The sequence below is a fragment of the Dromiciops gliroides genome, chromosome 1, assembly GCF_019393635.1.
Source record: "Dromiciops gliroides isolate mDroGli1 chromosome 1, mDroGli1.pri, whole genome shotgun sequence".
Taxonomy (NCBI): Eukaryota; Metazoa; Chordata; class Mammalia; order Microbiotheria; family Microbiotheriidae; genus Dromiciops; species Dromiciops gliroides.
Window position 1 is genome coordinate 614,040,859 of NC_057861.1, and position 18,974 is coordinate 614,059,832.

General features: G+C 38.8%; 1 protein-coding gene across 1 annotated transcript in view; it reads left to right on the forward strand.

Moving 5' to 3' along the window:
* Window positions 1-18,774, forward strand: part of COL15A1 (collagen type XV alpha 1 chain) — a 223,946-nt gene extending 205,172 nt beyond the window's left edge. The window contains exons 34-39 of the mRNA XM_043975517.1: window positions 7,037-7,165; window positions 7,576-7,635; window positions 11,496-11,555; window positions 12,003-12,188; window positions 16,574-16,689; window positions 17,558-18,774. Of these exons, the coding sequence (XP_043831452.1) occupies window positions 7,037-7,165; window positions 7,576-7,635; window positions 11,496-11,555; window positions 12,003-12,188; window positions 16,574-16,689; window positions 17,558-17,771 (765 nt within the window). The 3' untranslated portion in view covers window positions 17,772-18,774. The remainder of the gene's footprint in view (window positions 1-7,036; window positions 7,166-7,575; window positions 7,636-11,495; window positions 11,556-12,002; window positions 12,189-16,573; window positions 16,690-17,557) is intronic.
* Window positions 18,775-18,974: the final 200 nt, after the last annotated feature.

Sequence of the window (18,974 nt, forward strand, 5' to 3'; positions counted from 1 at the left end):
GCATACCAGACGTTGGCCTTAGGGATCTTGGGCCTAAGGAATTTGGCCATGGAGGCTTTGGTGCTCCGGGACTTAATGGCCTCTGATCAGGCCTTGACAGCTTTGGTGTTGTTGGCCTGCATCTTCTTCAGCCCTTTCTTGTTGTGTTTCTTGGCAATGTGCACGTATCTCAGAAACTTGGGGCCAACCCCTTTCAGAGACTCATATCTCTGTGATCTAGGTTTCTTGATGCCATTTCTGGGCCATTTTGGTGATGGATTGTGGATGGAATGGTTTTTAAACTTATCCATCTTTACATCATGGACCAGAAGTGGCTGAGAGTGAGAGAGAAAGGGAGAAAGAAGAGAACAGACTTCTAAAAAAGAGAGATTTTGCAGGCTCCTGGTAGTACACAAAAGATTTAGAGCTTAAAGGACCCTTGAAAGTGATCTATCTAGTCCAACCCCTTCATTTTACAGATGAGAAAACCAAGGTCCCAGGAGGTCAGGAGGTCATGGATTTAGAGCTAAAATGGATGTTAGAAGCCATTGAATCCTCCCTCTTCGTCTTAAAAATGAGGAAAGTGGGGCACAGAGAAGTGAGTTGATTTGCCCAGGATAACACAGCTAGTATGTGGCAGAGGCAGAATTTGAACCCAGGGCTTTTGACCCTGAAACCAATACTCTTTGCACTGCACCATGTACCATGGTATTGCTCTGTTGCTATAAGCCCATGAGGCCTTTAAATTGTATGTTGTAGTAGAATATTATTTCAATTAATACATTGCTGGAATTTCCATTTAAGCACAGCATAAACCAAAAATGAAATAGACCTACCCTGAAATAGCTTGTGGAAAGAATTACATTAAACTCAATAAGGGAAAGAAGGATTTAGTCTCATACCCATAATGAATAGTCATTTTAATAGATCTTTGTAAATTACCATGCAGTTTTGTATAGATTATTTGATTCTGTGAAGTAGACACGAAAAGTGTTGTTATTCCCATTCCTCAGATATTGAAACTGATTATCATAGCAGTTGAGTGATCTGTCCAAAGGTTCAAAGCTGGGGCTGTAAGGGGAATCTGAGTCTCCCAACTCCTAGTTTGTTGTTCTTCCTATTACACTTCTCAAGGTTCTGACTTTATGACGGGCTTGCAGCCTTTCCCAAGAAATCTCTCTGCAGAAAAGCTTCCCTTTTAATGTTGCTATCAATGTCCTTCAGCTTGGTGGCAACATACAAAACATTACAATTTCTGCATCCCCAACACTGTTGACCACAGGCCTCTTTTTATCAGTTTATGACTGCCCTTATACCTCATTTGCGTTGATTTTGTTGACAGATTCTGAAGGACTATGCCTCACCATTTCAAGAATTTGTATTAGGATTCTTAAGAAAAGCATAGTTCCCACCCTATATATTCTTTATGGTACTTCTCCGGGCATGACACCAGATCTCAATTTACACGAGTTCTCCTTGATGTTCTATTTTTAACATAACTCCAGGCACAAAAATCAAAAATTATCTCTTAAATGCTATGATGAGATTAAAATTCTTGAGTAGGATCTGTGTAATAAATCAGTTTCCTAACAAATTTCTATAATGACATTTTGTGTAACACTCTGGGCCACAAGTAGAAGGACTCAGTCAGCAGTATTTATTTATTTGTTTGTTTGTTTGTTTATTTATTTGTGAGGCAATGGGGGTTAAGTGACTTGCCCAGGGTCACACAGCTAGTAAGTGTCAAGTGTCTGAGGCTGGATTTGAACTCAGGTCCTCCTGACTCCAGGGCCAGTGCTCTATCCACTGTGCCATCTAGCTGCCCCACAACGAGTATTTATTAAGGGCTTGTTAAATGCCAGGCACTGTGTTAGGTGCCAGGGAGACAAAGAAAGGCAAAAACAGTCCCTGTCCTCAAAGAGCTAAGTAACACTGGGAGATTGGAAGATAGCAAAACTACAGACATAACTCTAGAGCTGGAAGCCACTTCAGAGGCCATTGAGTCTTTAAATCTTCCACTCAACCGCACTGCCTCCTGCTGTTAATTTGTTGTTCAGTCATGTCTGACTCACCCTGACCCCATTTGAAGTTTTCTTGGCAAAGATACTGGAGCAGTTTGCCATTTCCTTTTTCCAGCTCATTTTACAGATGAGGAAACTGAGGCAAATAGGATTAAGTGACTTGCCCAGGGTCACACAGCTAGTAAGTGTCTGAGACCAGATTTGAATTCAGTAAGATGTCTTTCTGACTCCAGGCCTGGTATGTTATCCACTTTGTCAGCTAACTGCCCTGCTGTTAATTAGCAGTCATTAATTCTGCCTTCTGCAGATGAGCTTAATAGAGTGGCTTCCCAGTCTGTCTTCTGGCAAGCCCTTGGGTCGTTTAAGCCTGAAATGGTCATAAATCAGAAGCCTCCAAAGATGGAAGACCTCTTTCAGAAGGAGGAAGAGGAAGAATAGAAGAAGGAAGAGGAGGAGGAGGATAGGAGAGGGAGAAGGAACGGAGAGGGAGCGGGGAGGAGCCTTGGTTCATCTATGTATTGACTTGCACTGTTGGAGCAAGAAGTAAACATTTAAACAACTTTAAAAGCTCTAGGATGTTGAAACTTTCTAATCACTTTAGAAGCATCTGTTGTATGTATCCAGAACAGCCGATTGGTTCTCACTTAGTTTGTTAAACTCAGGAGGAGCACTTTTAATTGGAGAAACATTAGCAGATGAGACCAGTTTCATCAGCATTATAAAAGTGTTCAGAGATAAACTTTGTTCATAAATGAGTTGTCTTTAAAAGACACAGCATTATTCTGTAGTTTGGGGATTGGTTGATTGCTTTCCAGTGACATCTCACTTTGAAGTGGCAAAACCACCCTTCCAAAAATATATACTGCTCAGTTGTACATTTGCTCATTGCCGACTTTGCTTTCTCGATCTGGATGGGGCTGGCCATAGAGTTGCCCTCAAATCTTTTGATAGAACAATGCAAATAAAATCTGTTCTGGGTACTCTAATTTAGATCACTCCCCTGCCCAAGAGTTCTCAGCAGAATCAGCAGGAGATTTGACCAAGGGGTCTTTAAGAGGCAGCCAAGGTAGTTTAATGAAACATTGCAGTCCCTAAGACATGTCATGTTCAAATTCTACCTCAGACACCATGTGATGCAGGGAAAATTACTTAAACTGCCTCAGCCCCCTTAGTTTCCTCAACCATAAAATGAGAAGAGTTAAATTCAATGTAATTCAATGTTCTCCAAGGTTCCATTTCAGTTCTAAATCTACTGTCCTATGATGCCATAGTATAAATGAAGCAATATTGTAGTGATTCATTAATATTTTTTATGCTCCCCTTTTGAAGCCATGTATATAGATCTCCATTAAGTTTTAGAAAAACTTCCTACCCTTTGCCTTTCACTAGAAAATTAGTTACATGGCTTCTAGTAATTAACACGTGAATCAAATATTCTGTTTGAAGGTATATTATTTCATCTATTTTGTATACACACATTTTTACAAATTACAGGAATATAATCTACTTTGGTCCAGTCCCTTTCTGCATTTCAGTGAATGCCCTTGAACACTTGGAAATCATTGTACTAGGTTGTTTGGCTTTGACTTCAGTAAGGTACCACCAGAACGTAATGATGCTCTCTGAAACTACTGAACTGCATAAGATTTAAGTGCCCTTCACTAAAAACCTCCATCTCCAGATGTTTCGTAGATGTCCTTTAATGTTACATGGTGATATCCTCCGAGATTACTTAGGTGTATTCAGGTAGTTGCCCATATAAACATTACCGAGCTGTTCTATCTTTCAAAAAAAAAAATTCTTTCTCACAGCTGCTTCTCTCCTCTGCTGTCAGAGTGCCTGCTGCCTCAATTCCCATTTCTAATCTTTGCCGAGCTTCTGCTGTGTGTGGCTTCTGGTATTTGGCACACTCTTTCCTCTCTGATTTCCTATTTTTCTTCTCGCTTGACTTTTCTCTCTCCTTTTTTTGGTTCCTTCTCCTACATTTTTCTGGGGTTTTATTGTTGTTGTTATTTTGGTTTGGTTTGCGGTTTGGGGTTGGTTTTTTTTGTTGGTTTTTTTTTTTTTAGAGTCAGAGGCTTGACTTTCACAGCCATCACTGTAGTGATGCATCCTTCCTTGAGGGCCACAAATGTCAGATGGACTCATCAGGTCTTTGGCTCCTCTTGACTAGTTTCAAGTTGCCTTGCTGTTCAGGCATATTTTCTTTCCTGCCAGAGATGATGGCTTTAAAAAAAATTGAATCACTGCTATTCTGTGAGCTTAAGTCTTGGGAGACAGCATGGAAAAAACCGTGCATTTGGAATTAGAAGCTTGGGATTCAAATACAGTTCTGCTAACTTGCTACCTGTGTAAAGTGGAGCATAATCATTTCTCCTTTATGGGCCTCATTTCCCTCATCTATAAGATGAGGAGATTGGATAAAATGAATTCTGCGTTCCCTTTCAGCTCCAAAACTATGATTCTATGATCAGAAACCTGATCTCTAAGTTAAATGCATCTACATTATACTTTCTATATAAATTAGGGGTAAACAAACTTTTTTTGAGGAAGAATCATTGTCCCATACAACTTAATTTGCTTAGGGATATTTTTGGAGGGAGCAACAAACACATTGGGAGAAAAAAAAAACATAAAAGCTTCAATGTAATGATTTTTCTAACTTCAGAACTGGAAACAAAACTTCATCCAATATGTAAAGTAATATGAGAAAGTATATTTGAATCCCATTGAAACATCACATCATGAGGAAATAGAGGAAGAAAACGGGCTTGGCAACCAAGTCAGCCAAGAGACAGGGAAGGAAAAACATTGAATGGAGAAAGAGGCAAATCATAAATTTTGATTTTAGGATCATAAAATGGCAAAGTTGGAAATCTCTTTATCCATCTAGTCTAACCTTCCGCCAGATGCACAGTCCCCCTGATAACATCCTTCTGCTTAAATTCTTCCAGTGAGAGGGGTATCAATAGTTTCAAAAGGCAGACTGTGCTATTATTGGACAGTTTTTGCTGTTAGAAAAGCTTTCCTTATATTGAACTGAAATTTGCTTCAGTGTAACTTATACTTGTTCCTAATTCTGCCCTCTGTTGCTAAAAACAAAAGGGGGGGCGATAAAGCTCCTCCTTATAAAGCCGGCAGTCATATTCCCCCTACATCTTTTCTTCTCCAGGCTCAATGTCCCTACTTTGTAGGCTACCTACCTGTCCCTTATATAGCACAGGATCTCTATATTTTACCATATTGATCCTCCTTCTCTGGATCCAGTCCAGTGTGTTAAGGTACTGCTTTATAATTTACTATCTTAAACTGGAAACAGTAACCCAGAAGTGGTATCTGCCCAATAAATGGCACAATGTGATGGAGACATTATATTTCTATTAATTTAGCTGAAGACAGTGTTCTTTGTTTTTCGAATGACAGAAAGAGTAAGGGAGAGCTATGAGTCAATATCTTCTAACTATTCACAGTCCTCCCTATGTCCTAACCCCACTTTTCCAGGTTCTACTTTGTTTTCATCTCCCACTCAATGATTTGCCAAAATTGCTCACTCTCCCACCCAAACCTGTTTCTATGAAACATCTTCCTCATCATTATGATTATCATGCCTCATATTTTATAATGCTATAATATCTCCTTTGATCCATATAAGACAGTCTTATGAAGTAGGAAAGTAGGTAGTTTTGTCACTGTTGTGCATATAAGTAAGCATAAAGGGAGGTTAAATGATTCACTTCACTGGTTATCAGTGGAGCTGAATTTAAAATCTTCTAATTAAGTGGTCTTTCCAAAAATTCAATTCAATTCAGCATTTATGGATCACCTACTATGCACAAAGTATTCTACTGCTAAGGACATGAAGCCACCCTCCCCACCCCCACCAAAAGGAAAAAAAATCCCCAGTCCCTTCTCTCAAAGAACTTACATGGAAGGGGTGTATGGGGGATGGGTAAACACACACACACACACACACACACACACACACACACACACACAGATAAATTAATACAAATTATTTTAGGAGAGAGGGAGTAAACACTATTTATCAATTAGGTAACTCAGGAAAGAGATACCGTAATAGGTATCAGGATTCCTGCACAGGGTGAAAAATTATACTGAGGCCCCTTCCTTATCTAAGGTTGTTGTATGCTTTACCTCCCATTATAGGCTTGGGGCCAGAAAATACCAGGCAATGGTAGATAATAGGCCTGGGAAGCAAGACCCCCATAACAGCTGACTTTTAATTGCTTCCTCTAGGATATCAACAGCTTCTAGGACTTTGAGAATTAGTATTTAAATACCTTCTGCTCTTTCCCCTATTATAGGTCTTTTTAGACCCATATCACTATCTTTTTCTTTTCATATTTCTTTGTGTTATCTCCTCTGTTGCATTTCCCTGATCATTCCACTATTCTTTTTTTTTCTGGACAATTGGGGTTAAGTGACTTGCCCAGGGTCACACAGCTAGTAAGTGTTAAGTGTCTGAGGACAGATTTGAACTCAAGTACTCCTGAATCCAGGGCTGGTGCTCTATCCATTCGCCACCTAGCTGCCCCTCATTCCACTATTCTTACTAATTTCAACTGTAACGTGTTTAGAAAAGCTCAGTTATAACATTGTTCATAGAGCTAATTAATTATACGGTGCCTCAATATTTTTGGAGTAGAAGTACAATAAAAATCTACTACTAAAGTCCAATACTTTTATATGTAATGCCAGGAATTGATAAGAGTTTATCGGTGCAAATGACAGTAAGGAAAATGTATTAACACCTGCTTTGCACCTGAAGGACAAAAGGACATTTCCATCTGACTTGCATCTGTGCTATCCTTCCATATGGACTGTCCCACATTAGAATGTGAGCTCTTCAAGGCAGGGACTGGTATTTCTTTTCTATCTGTTTCCCCAGAAATTAGCACAGCATTTTGCACATAGTAAGTGCTTAATAAATGCTTGTTTCATTCATATACAATCTCAAATTCTATAGAAGAGTGTGGTTATTCCTATTTAACATCTTTCCTTTAAATGTCTGACAGGTAACAACATTTGGGAATATTGAAAGTATGATGCAAAATGCTCATCTGGTGATAGAAGGCACACTAATCTATTTAAGTGAAAGTACGGAGTTTTTTATACGTGTAAGAAATGGATGGAAAAAATTGCAGGTAATTATTTTTATACTTTCCCTTTTTCTCTCAATGAAAGAGTCACCATACCTACTATTTAAAAGGAAAACCTTGGTCCTGTGAGTTTTATTTATAACCTTTTAAATAGAAAGGTAGCATAGTCATGTGGACAGAGAGCTAGCCTTGAAGTGAAGAGGACTTGGTTTCATGCCTTGCCTCTGACACATAATAGCTATGTGATGCAAATGATTTAATACTTAGTACCCTAGGCAATGCACCAAGGTTGTCCTTTGAAGAAAAGGGGATAACTTGACTTGTTAGAAAAATATTCTCACCTAGAATTTCCTATACCAGTGAAATCACAGGTCCCTATCCTTGTTGTGTATGTGAATGTGTTTGTATAATTTTCATTTTGTATTTAATTATTTCCTTCATTATTTTTCTTTCAGCTTGGAGAGCTTATTCCCATTCCTGCTGATAGCCCACCACCTCCTGCAATTTCCAGCAATGTAAGTATATGATAATAGGTTGGTGATAGTATAGAAATAAATGTAGTTATGGATTTAGATAGATAACCACTGAGTCACCATTTTGCAGTCTTTCTACATATTTGGTTTACATTATGATTTATTTGATTATGTAGAACATGGACATAAATATAGCTGAAAATAATTTAATTAGATTGATGAATTAGACAATTCAGTATCCATCAAATCGCCTAGAACTGGAACTTTGAGGAAACAATATTAGAAATGGAAGGAACCTAAGAGATTATCTAATCCAATCCCTTCATTTTACAGATAAGAAAATCGAGACTCAAAAAGGTAAAAATTACTTGCCCAAGGTCATAAAGAGAGTGACAATAGGGAACAGAGCCCAAGCTACGTGGTGCTGTGGATAGAGTGCCAGGCCTGAAAACAGAAAGACTCATCTTCCTGATTTTAAATCTAACCTCAGACATTTACTAGAAATGTGAGCTTGGGCAAATCACTTAACCCTACTTGCTTTCATTTCCTCATCCAAATGAATTGGAGAAGGAATTGGTAAACCACTCTAGTATCTTTGCCAAGAAGATTCTAAATGGGCTTACGAAGAGTCAAATGTTACTGAAAACAACTGAACAATGACAGCAGCTTCTGACTCCAAATCTAAAGTTCTTTTCACTATTTACTAGTTCTTTTTTATTTGTTTGAGGGAGGGAAAGTATATGGATTTGTAATTTCATTGGTGTAGAGAACTTCTGGTATGGAAACCCCACTCTACCAATGTAAAACAGCAACTTGTCTGTAACTTACAGTACTGTTGGGGGTGCTGAAAAATGAAGTTACTTGCCCATAATGACCCAGTAAATATATGTCTGAGGAAGAGCTTGAACCCAAGTTGTTTTGACTTTAGGATAGGCACTCTAACCCCCACACCAATGAGGCTTCTCAGATGTAAGGGACAAATTTAATAAGGGGAGAGTTAATTGGGTGGCTCGCCATAATATTGGGGTTCAGAAAATAATGAGGGACCTCTAGGTCCAAAGTTTCCTCTCTTCCAAACTGTTTTTTAGTTATTTCTCCCAGGCCAATAAGAAAGGAGATTAACAGCTTCTTTTCCACAAACAAATCAGGTTTTATTAAGGGGAATAAAATATATAACAAAAGTGAAGTTAATAAAGCCAGTGACAAGGGAATAGGGGAAGAGAAAAATGGATAAGTTCCCTGGCTCTAGTAAAGACTGACTCAATCCCCAAACTTGCTTCCAGCTCAGCTAATTTGAAGAGCTGGACTCGTTTCTATTAACTCACCACCTGGGGTCTGTAGTTTCTATGGGAGTCAGCTGTGCAACCCTTCTCCAGTCCACTCTGGGAAGCTCACCAACATGAAAGAGAGAGCTCCTCTGAGTGAGCATTCCCTTTTCTACTTTTCTCTCCCTCCCCCAAAAGGGAGGTCCTTCAAGTTGCATGTCTGAGAGTGTTCCCCCTGCTGACATCAGCAGTATATGTCACTCAGGGCAGGCCAGGTGTGGCCTATATCTAATCATTTCCCAATAGATACTTAGTCAGTTTCTCACTCTCATCCAATTCAAACAATACTAAATCAATCAGGTGGGACCCCTGGTCATCTGCCAAATTCCATTATTTTATCACACAGAGCATCATCATTGGATGCAATACTCCCTTCAGACAGGGGAAGTTTTACATTCCTCTTCATTTTCATGATAACTCATTACATTTATATAGTGTTTTGGTTTACAAAATGATTTAAGCTCATTGTCTCTTTTCATTGATAGTCAGTAAAGTATTTAATAAGCATATAACAGGTACCAGACATTGTGTTAATTGTGAAGATATAAAGAAAGCCAAGGGGGGAAAGTCTGTACCCTCAAGGAGCTCAAAATCTAACAAGGGAGACAAAATTCAGATAATTGTACATAAAGACATATAAAGTAAAATTAGACGATAATCTCAGAGGGAAGAGGGCGGGGTGGGGGAGAGAAGCAGGCATGGAGGGAACCAGGAAAAACTTTCTGAAAAAAGGTGGGGTTTGAGCTAAGTAATAAAGGAAATCAGGGAAGCTAAGAAATGGGAGGTGAGGAGGGATGACATCCCAGGCATGGAGAACAGCTAATGCAAAGGCGTGGAGTCAGACTATGAAGTTGTGTGCCAGTAGTAGCAAGTAGCCCATATAGTTCTACCATAAGGTATGTGGAGGTGTAAAATGAAAGAATGGACAGATAGGAAGGGACCAGCTTGTGCCAAACAGCATTTTTTATTTGATCCTAGGAATAACAGGGAATTACTGGAGTTTATTAAGTAGGGAGAGAGGCCATGGTCCAACACATGTTTTAGAAAAATTAATTTGGCAACTGAGTAGAGAATAGATTGGAAAGGGAAGAAACAAAGGAGGCCAATCAGAAGGCTGTTCCTATAGTCTTTATGAGAAGTGATCAAGATCCTACTAGGGTGGTAATTTTATGACTAGAGGGCATATATGAGGAATGCTTTAATGGTAGAAATGACAAGAATTTTCAACATATTGGATTGTGGAGGGAGTATGAGTAAGGGGTTGAAGACGACACCAAGTTTGCAATCCTGGTTGACTCTAAAGACGGTGGTGCCCTAATCAAACTGTAATCTCCATGAGGGCACATGCCTGTTTTTTGCCTTTTCTTATATCCCCATGACAGTAATAGGGAAATTAGAAGGTGGGGAAGGTTCTTTTTTTTTTTTTTTTTGGCAGGCAGTGGGGGTTAAGTGACTTGCCCAGGGTCACACAGCTAGTAATTGTCAAGTGTCAGAGGCCGGATTTGAACTCAGGTACTTCTGAATCCAGGGCGGGTGCTTTATCCACTGCACCACCTAACTGCCCCTAAGGTTCTTTAGGGAAAGCCAGTGAGTTCTGTTTGGACACAGTGGGTTTGAGATGGTTATAAATCTATCCATCCAGTGTTTATTGAGCACCTGCCATGTATCCAGTATTATATTATCTAAAATTTCCATACTTTTATGACACCCCCCCCACCAATTTCCACAACCACCTCTGCCCTGTTATTGTTGTTTAATATTAATTGCAAGTCCAGAGGGCACCATGTCCCAAAGTGACATATACATATGCATTATATGGCCACTTATTCATTTACTTAACAAGCATTTATCAGCCTACATCTGCTATATTAAGTTCTGGATACTACATTTTAAGGGACATGTTGACAAATAAAAACAAATCTAGAAAAGAGAAACTAGGATTGATAAAGCATTGTTCAATTCAATTAAACACAATTATTATATGCACACTTGTTAGTTGTTCAGCGTTCGTTCTCAGAGATGATCAATGACATTAAGAGGGTGATGTCTTGACTTGCATGTGAATTGGATTTAAGTGAGACAGAGCTGGGCAAAGTCCCACTCTCTCCTCCAGAATCCAGTGGCCTCAATTCTTGCCTACCCTTTAACTACTGAATGGGCATTGCCTCAGACAAACTGAGACCTGAGTTTAAAAAGTCAAGGTCTCCCACTGCATGCAGGGCCAGCACCAGTCTTTCTGATCTATGTCTTTTCACTGGACTCCAATGCATACTATTATTCAGGGCTGGAGGTACAAAGATAAAGACAGTAGAGGCACTGTGGTCCAGCACATGAAGCAGGTGAATTATCAAGTTATGGGATATGGGTTTGAATCTCTACTTCATCTGTGGTGCTCTTAGACATGTCATATAACTGTTCCTATTAATAATAGGGAATGTGGAACTTAATGAAAATGGAGAAGGAGAGTAAAGGGGAAATGATTAGTGTAAAATTATTTTTTAAATTGATAAAACTTTTAAAAATATTTAAGACAAAACAATGATACAAAAGCATCTATTTTTATCTTTTAAATGACAGGTTCAGCAACTTCTGCCTCCACCAATTCAGACTTCAAATACTAATTATGAGAAACCAGCAGTAAGTATGTGTTTGAGAACTGTCTGCTTGGTAGATTCGTGACATAGTTTTTCTCCCACTGCCATCTTGAGATAACTCCATTCCCTCCCCAAGTGTAATGAGCACTTCAGCATGACTCCCTTTTCACACCTCAGTTAAAACATAAATGAAATCAATTCAATAGTGTCACCCCTGGTTGTATGCAAATGCCAAACTTGGCCATGGAGAGCCTGGAATAAAATACTAGCAATATTGTAAGTCAGAATGGAGATGCTGTGAAGAGGGAGGACTCTGAAAGGAAATCTAGCTTTGATGTTCCCACAACTCAAACAATCACTTTGGGGGCTGACAATCAAGTACAGAAAGTTGAACTGAGTTTTTAAAAGAGTAAAAAAAAAAAAAAGTGGCTGTCAGTACCAGAGCCCAGCTGTGCAGATTCTAAGCTCGAATTTCTTCTTAACTTTTCAGCTCCGCCTAGTTGCTTTGAATATGCCATTTTCTGGGGACATTCGAGCTGACTTCCAGTGCTTCCAGCAGGCCCAGGCTGCTGGTTTATTGTCCACTTATAGAGCTTTCTTGTCATCGCATTTACAAGATCTGTCCACAATTGTGAGAAAAGCAGACAGCTACAGCCTGCCAATAGTTAACCTCAAGGTAAGAATGAACTTTTTTTGGTCTGTTGTTTCTATGAAATCTTTGCCACTAAACCCCAAAGCCACTGTCCCAGAGAGTTTCCCCCCCTTTCTCTCTTGTGCTGCCTCTCCCTCACTCACCTTGTACCTAACTCCCAAATTAAATCAGACAATTCAATTCAGCATTTACTGAGCACCTTTTTTGTGCTAGAAATATGAAGATTGGAGGGTAGGGAGGAAGAGAATTACAGTCCCTGTCCTCAAGAAGCTTATAATCTATCAGAAGGGGGGGAGGGAAAGAATACGACACATACACAAGTATGGCGCAAGGTAGAATGTGATAAGTGCACAGGAATGCTATCTAGGCAGGGTGTTATAAGAAAATTCAAGAAGGGAAAAAGCATTTTTCTCAAGGGAATCAGGAAAGATTTTATAGAGGAGGTGGCACCTGAGAAAGCCCTTGAAAGAAAGAGGATTTTAACAGACATGAGAGGATGGGGCAGCTAGGTGGCGCAGTAGATAGAGCACCGGCCCTGGATTCAAGAGGACCTGGGTTCAAAGTCAGCCTCAGACACTTGACACTTACTAGCTATGTGACCCTGGGCAAGTCACTTAACCCTCATTGCCCAGCAAAAAAAAAAAAGAAAGGAAGGAAGGAAGGAAGAACAAAGAAAAAAAGATATGAAAGGGGATGCAATGCAGGCATGGAGTTTAGACAACATGTATAGACAGAAGTGGAATCATGAAAGACGGAATCAGGGAATAGCTGAAAGTCCAGTTTGGCTGGTATTTCAGCCAGTCCTTTTAATTCAACTCAGGACAAAGGAATTAATAGAAAGAGTAAAACAGGTCAAAGTAAGCTCTAGTGCTTAAAGTGGTAGAGTTTATATAAATTTAGAGATGGTCTTTGTTGTTGCCCTTTTTGACTATGTCTGAAGAAGCTGCCAGTCCCCATTCTGGCCCCTTAAACCTCAGCAGGAGAGTGAGTGGTAATTCAGAACTCTTTGAGCAGTGCAAAATAACTGTTAAAAAAATATCTTTGAAGGGGTAAATTCACACTCCAAGCACGATCACAAACACTCTGCCTCCCTTGGGGTTGGCACACTAAAGTAAAAAAAGGAACAAATGCAACAACACCTCCATCCCCTTGAGTTTTTCTGAGGACCAGCTTCGGCCTTGTGACCTGGGTGCCACAGTTCAGGTGGGTGGAGATGTTTCACAAGAAAGAGAAAAACCAAAGGAAAGAATGTTTTCCCCCAAGAGCCTCCCAAGAAAGCAAGAAGCAGGATAGTAAAGTATAATGGGTAGAGCCCCAGACATAGAATCAGAAACCCTGAGTTCAAATCCCTGTCAGATACTTAGTTATATGAGTCCGGGCAAGTCACTTGACCTGTCTGAAGACTCAGTTTCCTCATCTGTTTGTAACTGTTTGAAGTCTGTTTGCCTAAGACTCTCATTGCTGGTCATTGATGCTTCAAGGGGCAGAAGGGGTGAGAGCTTGAGAAAGGAGAAATTCTAAAGCTTCCAGCTTTGAGAGAGGACTTGGATTCTCTGAAGGAAGAGAGAGAAACCTGGAAGAAAGAAGCTACCTTAGAGGAACCTTTCATGCAGGCCTGGAAGAGTCTTATGCAAATGGAATTGAGCCCTGGGTTACATTAAAAATAGAGGGTGTGGATTCAATAATTGCTGAGGTCCCTTCTTCCCTAAATCTCTGATCTTATGGACAATTATTTTGCTAGGAAGTACTTCCCATCCATACTGTATTCCATCTTCTGGGTTCAATCGGTGTAGGGATAAAAGTTGATTCTAAATTGGGTTACATAAGGGTAGAAGAAGACAGACATTCTCTCATCAAAAAGACATTTGTGGCCCCTCCTACAGTTTTTTTTAAATTTCCAGTTTTATTTTTTTTACATCACTTAACAAGAACAATAAGCACCTCTAAGTTCAAATGAACAAAAAGTCCTTTTTAAATGGAATAATTTATGACAAAATCTTCAACTTTTGTGTAGGATCAAAGAGAACAATAAGCTCCAGTTTAAACAGTAGATTTGCACAATTAATATATTTTCCTACATTTGGTGGCACAAAAATATATAGGTTATTTAACTCCCAATGAGACAATCTCCATCAAGGAGTTATGCAAAGAACAATCACAGGAATGACCTGAAATTCCCTAAGATCACTTTTTTTTTTTGGTGGGACAATGAGGGTTAAGTGACTTGCCCAGGGTCAAACAGCTAGTAAGTGTCAAGCGTCTGAGGCTGGATTTGAACTCAGGTCCTCTTGAATCCAGGTCCAGTGCTTTATCCACTGAGCCACCTAGCTGCCCCCTAAGATCACTCTTAATTTCAGTTCAAGGATCCAGGCCATAGAAGCAGTTAGGTGGTGCAATGGCACAACAGACACAGTGCTGGGCCTCTAGTCAGGAAGACTCAGGCTCAAATCCAGCTTCAGACACTTACTATCTCTGTGACCCTGGGCAAGTCACTTAACTTCTGCCTATCTCAATTTCCTAGACTGTAAAATGGGGATAACAATAGCATTTACTTCTATTTTGCAGAGACTGGCACATAGTAGGTGCTTCATAAATGTTTCCTTCCTTCCTTTCTTCTTTCTTTCCTGTCCTAAGCAAAACAACAAAAAAGACCAAGTTTGACTTTAGCATTAATCATCTCCTATCGCCCACAAGTTCATGTATCAGGTCCAGACCTTTGATTCATGGCCCATGCCATTTATTGTAAAGTAATTGTTTCAAGGTGTTCTCCCATCCCACAGCATCTCTGTGCCTATCAAATTAATGCTAATATGATTTTAAAAAATAATAACCAATACTAAAATGTATGGGTTCCCATTGGCAGTTGGAAGTTAGGGGAAATACTCAGGGTCCTTCCCCCCTCACTCTTATCTCTAGTAGCCTAAGTTCATTTTATTTATTTTTTATTTTTGCAGGGCAATGAAGATTAAGTGACTTGCCCAGGGTCACACAGCTAGTAAGTGTCAAATGTCTGAGGCTGGATTGGAACTCAGGTCCTCCTGAATCCAGGGTTGGTGTTTTATCCACTGTGCCACCTAGCTGCCCCACTAAGTTCATTTTAATAGTGAGTATTAGGAGAAAACCAACCCAAAGGAATGATTTCAGTTGTGGGGATATCAGGTGGAAATTAAAGACAATTGTCATAGCAGGTCATGGTCAAGATGGGACAGGCCAAGACTGAGAGTTTCTTTAGACCATGGTATCATGTTGATCTCAATAGCCAAGAGTCTTGGATGATGAGATAATCTGGGATAACGAGAAGAATAACAGATTTGGAATTGAGACTCAAGTTCAAATCTCAGCTATAACGTTTATTAGCTTTGTGACACTGAGCATGTCCCTTGATCTCTATGATGAGTCTTTGATTCTTCATCTGTAAATTGGGGATAAGAACACAAAATATTTACCTCAAGAAGCTGTTGTAAGGAAAGTTCATTGTCAATATTAAAGTTCTAGATATGTGAGTTATAATTAAGTAGTATATAGGAAAGGAGTTCAAAACCCATCAAATTAGAGGCAACTAGGTGGCACAGTGGATAAAGCATGGGCCCTGGATTCTGGAGGACCTGAGTTCAAATCCAGCCTCAGACACTTGACACTTACTAGCTGTGTGACCCTGGGGAAGTTACTTAACCCTCATTGTCCCACAAAAACAAACAAACAAACAAAAAAAAACCTACATCAGATCCATGAAATTAACATAAATAAGGAGGAAGTGGGTGAGTAAGAGATTTCTTTATCTGCCCTGAATGATATACTGTGCACGGCTAGCAAGGTGTATTTGTAGTCAGTCAATCAACAAACAATAAAAATTAAGCACTTATGTGCCAAGTAAGCTGTGGAGATAACTAAGAAAGGCAAATACACAGTCCCTGCTCTCAAAAAGGCCACATGGTTATGAGGAGTACAGCATACAAACAACTGTATATCTACAAGAGATATTCAGAGTAGAGGGAAGGTAATCTCTGAGGGAAAACAATGAGGATGGGAGGGCTGAAGGGAAGGCCACTAAAAGAAGGTAGGATCTGAGCTGAATCTTGAAGGAAGCTAAGAAAGCCTGTAGGCTGAGCATTCCAGAGATAGTCACTCCAGACTATATCAGAGGAAGAGAGATAAGACTCCCAGGGAGCGCTAACAGGCACATAGTGACAGGTTGGCAAAAGAAATAGCTTTAGACAAACAGGACCCTCTAAGCATCTTTCAAATCTGAATAACCCAAAATCTTATTAGAAGCAGATAATAGTTTTCTTCTGTACTATAATACTCAGGGTACCTTGAGAGCTTCTGAAAATTTATTCAATCCTTATGCCATATTATTAAAACGCAAAGTTAAACTCCAAATGTTAAAATATTGCTTTTGATTTCCACAGGGAGAAATACTTTTCAATAATTGGGAGTCCATTTTTTCTGGCCATGGAGGTCAATTCAATAACCATGTTCCAATATATTCCTTTGATGGCCGGAATGTTATGACAGACCCATCATGGTAAGTGCTTTTTATACTGAGAAGCCCTAACAAATACATTAAATGCTGTTTCATCTGGCATTCAATCAATTGGACCGCTCTATCAGTTAGCACTTTGAAATTTGTCTGGTACAAGGACAAGTAATGCTGATAAAGACAATCATAGATTTTGAACTGTAGAGTTAAAGGTCTTCCTCAGTTTATAGATGTAGAACTGAGACCCAAAGAGATTCAATGTCTTATTCAGGATAGTGAATTCAGAACCAGTATTTGAACACAAATCCTCAGTTACTAAATTAAATCTCTTTTCTCTGCACCATGCTAAACACTACAAGATCTCAAAGTGACTTGATTAAAAGCCAAAAAAAAATCACCATGTTGGTACTAACATAGATTACATTAAATTCATAAATTTCACTCAAGTGTGCCTTTAATTATACTCTTACTACCATAGATGATAATAACAATTAAAGTGACAAAAACAAAGAGCACCATGTTGTTAAAAATGACTGAAACACCTTTATGTGAATTGATTAAAATGTGTCATGTTAAATATTTTTAAAGTAATGATTTTACTTTTTTTTTGTATAAAGCTATTTTCCCTTCATTTAAGGGGAACAGCCTTTATTCTTGGGAAGTCTATATCTGGATTAACAAAATGTAGTATATTCAACATGGTTTTAGTGCTGTGTATTTGATGAAATTCTAATCTTTTGAAAATTGCTAATTCTCATATAAATCCATTATATATGTACATGTATAGAATATAGATATACATACATACATATGGATAGTAGAGAATTTAATATAGCTTTGCCTTAGCCTTCAAGATGTCAATTCACTGATAAAGCACCATTTCTAGAAATAACTGTACTAAATTCTCCTGTAGGCCTCAGAAGGTAATATGGCATGGCTCCAACGCAAATGGCATTCGACTGGTAAGCAACTACTGTGAAGCATGGAGAACAGCCGACATAGCAGTAACAGGAAATGCATCACCACTGAGCACAGGAAAGATCTTGGATCAAAAAACCTATAGTTGTGCTAATAAGCTCATTGTTTTATGTATTGAAAACAGCTTTATGACTGATGTAAGAAAATGATGACCATCTACCCTACTGAAGAAATCTATAATTTTATGACCTAAAAAGTGGACACTGAAATTTGATTTTTAATGATGTATATATCGTGTTTTTAATTGCACCTTTATAACGAAAGTAACCAAAGAAAACATACCTCAGTACACTCAGTACTAAAAACATAGAAAAAACTCAGAGAAAAGGCAAAATCTGATTTATCCTTTGGTGCTAGGATCTGCAAGGATTCCCCAAGTGGTGTGACAAGAAAACATCCTTACACACATCAGTAATAAGTGTGCAAATAAATGTAGGCACAGAAAGGTGCCTATGTAATATCACAGCTGCTTTCATGCCATTGTCTCCTCTAGAAAGTTGTTTTCTCATTGTAACTGTCTCTGCTGAGTGTCAGATGCTCTTCATGTTTTCTTAACAAAAGTTTAGTAACATTATCCCATTTTAAGTTATACGTGAGGCAAATGTTTCATTCCTTATCATGCATTTATAATTGCTATTGTTTACCAAGAGGGGGGGGGGGAATCATAAAAATTAACTAATTTTTATTCATAAATGTTATCAGTAAGTGTTCATTTTCTTCAACAGAATTACCAATTTGCCATCATATTTTATTTAGCAGGCTTACTTTTTAAAATAATCATAGCTTAGTGTGGCATTTGTTCATATACCATAGCCGAACTGACTTGCTGGAAAAGTTGAAATTCCAAAGCATCTTGAATGAGAAATGTGACTATAAATAGATGTTGCCTGCCTCCTTTTAAAATGATTTTGTGACTTGTATTTGACAACTCTTGAATTGTAATACTTGTAGTGAAACAAGAATCTCCATGCAAATTACTTTGCTGGTAAACATACACACACACATATATAGATATATAAATATATATAAGATATTGTTTTATTTTTCCAACTGAATTAACATAAAACATTTTTCCAAGATTATCCTATGTTCTCTCCAAATATGATATTTTCATTGTTATGATATGGAAATAAACTTTATGGGGTTTTCAAACCACGTGGAACTGTGTATTTGTGGAGCTCAAGAATCCCAAAGGGCAAAAACTCAATTAGATCTGTTATCTCCTCCAGGTGCATCTATGCAACTCATAACCCATCCCTGCCCACCTATCCAGTGTGATTCCTGTCCATGTTGTCCCATAAGTTCTCCCCAACATCCTGAGAGCATTTCTCCTCAGTATCACAATGATACCA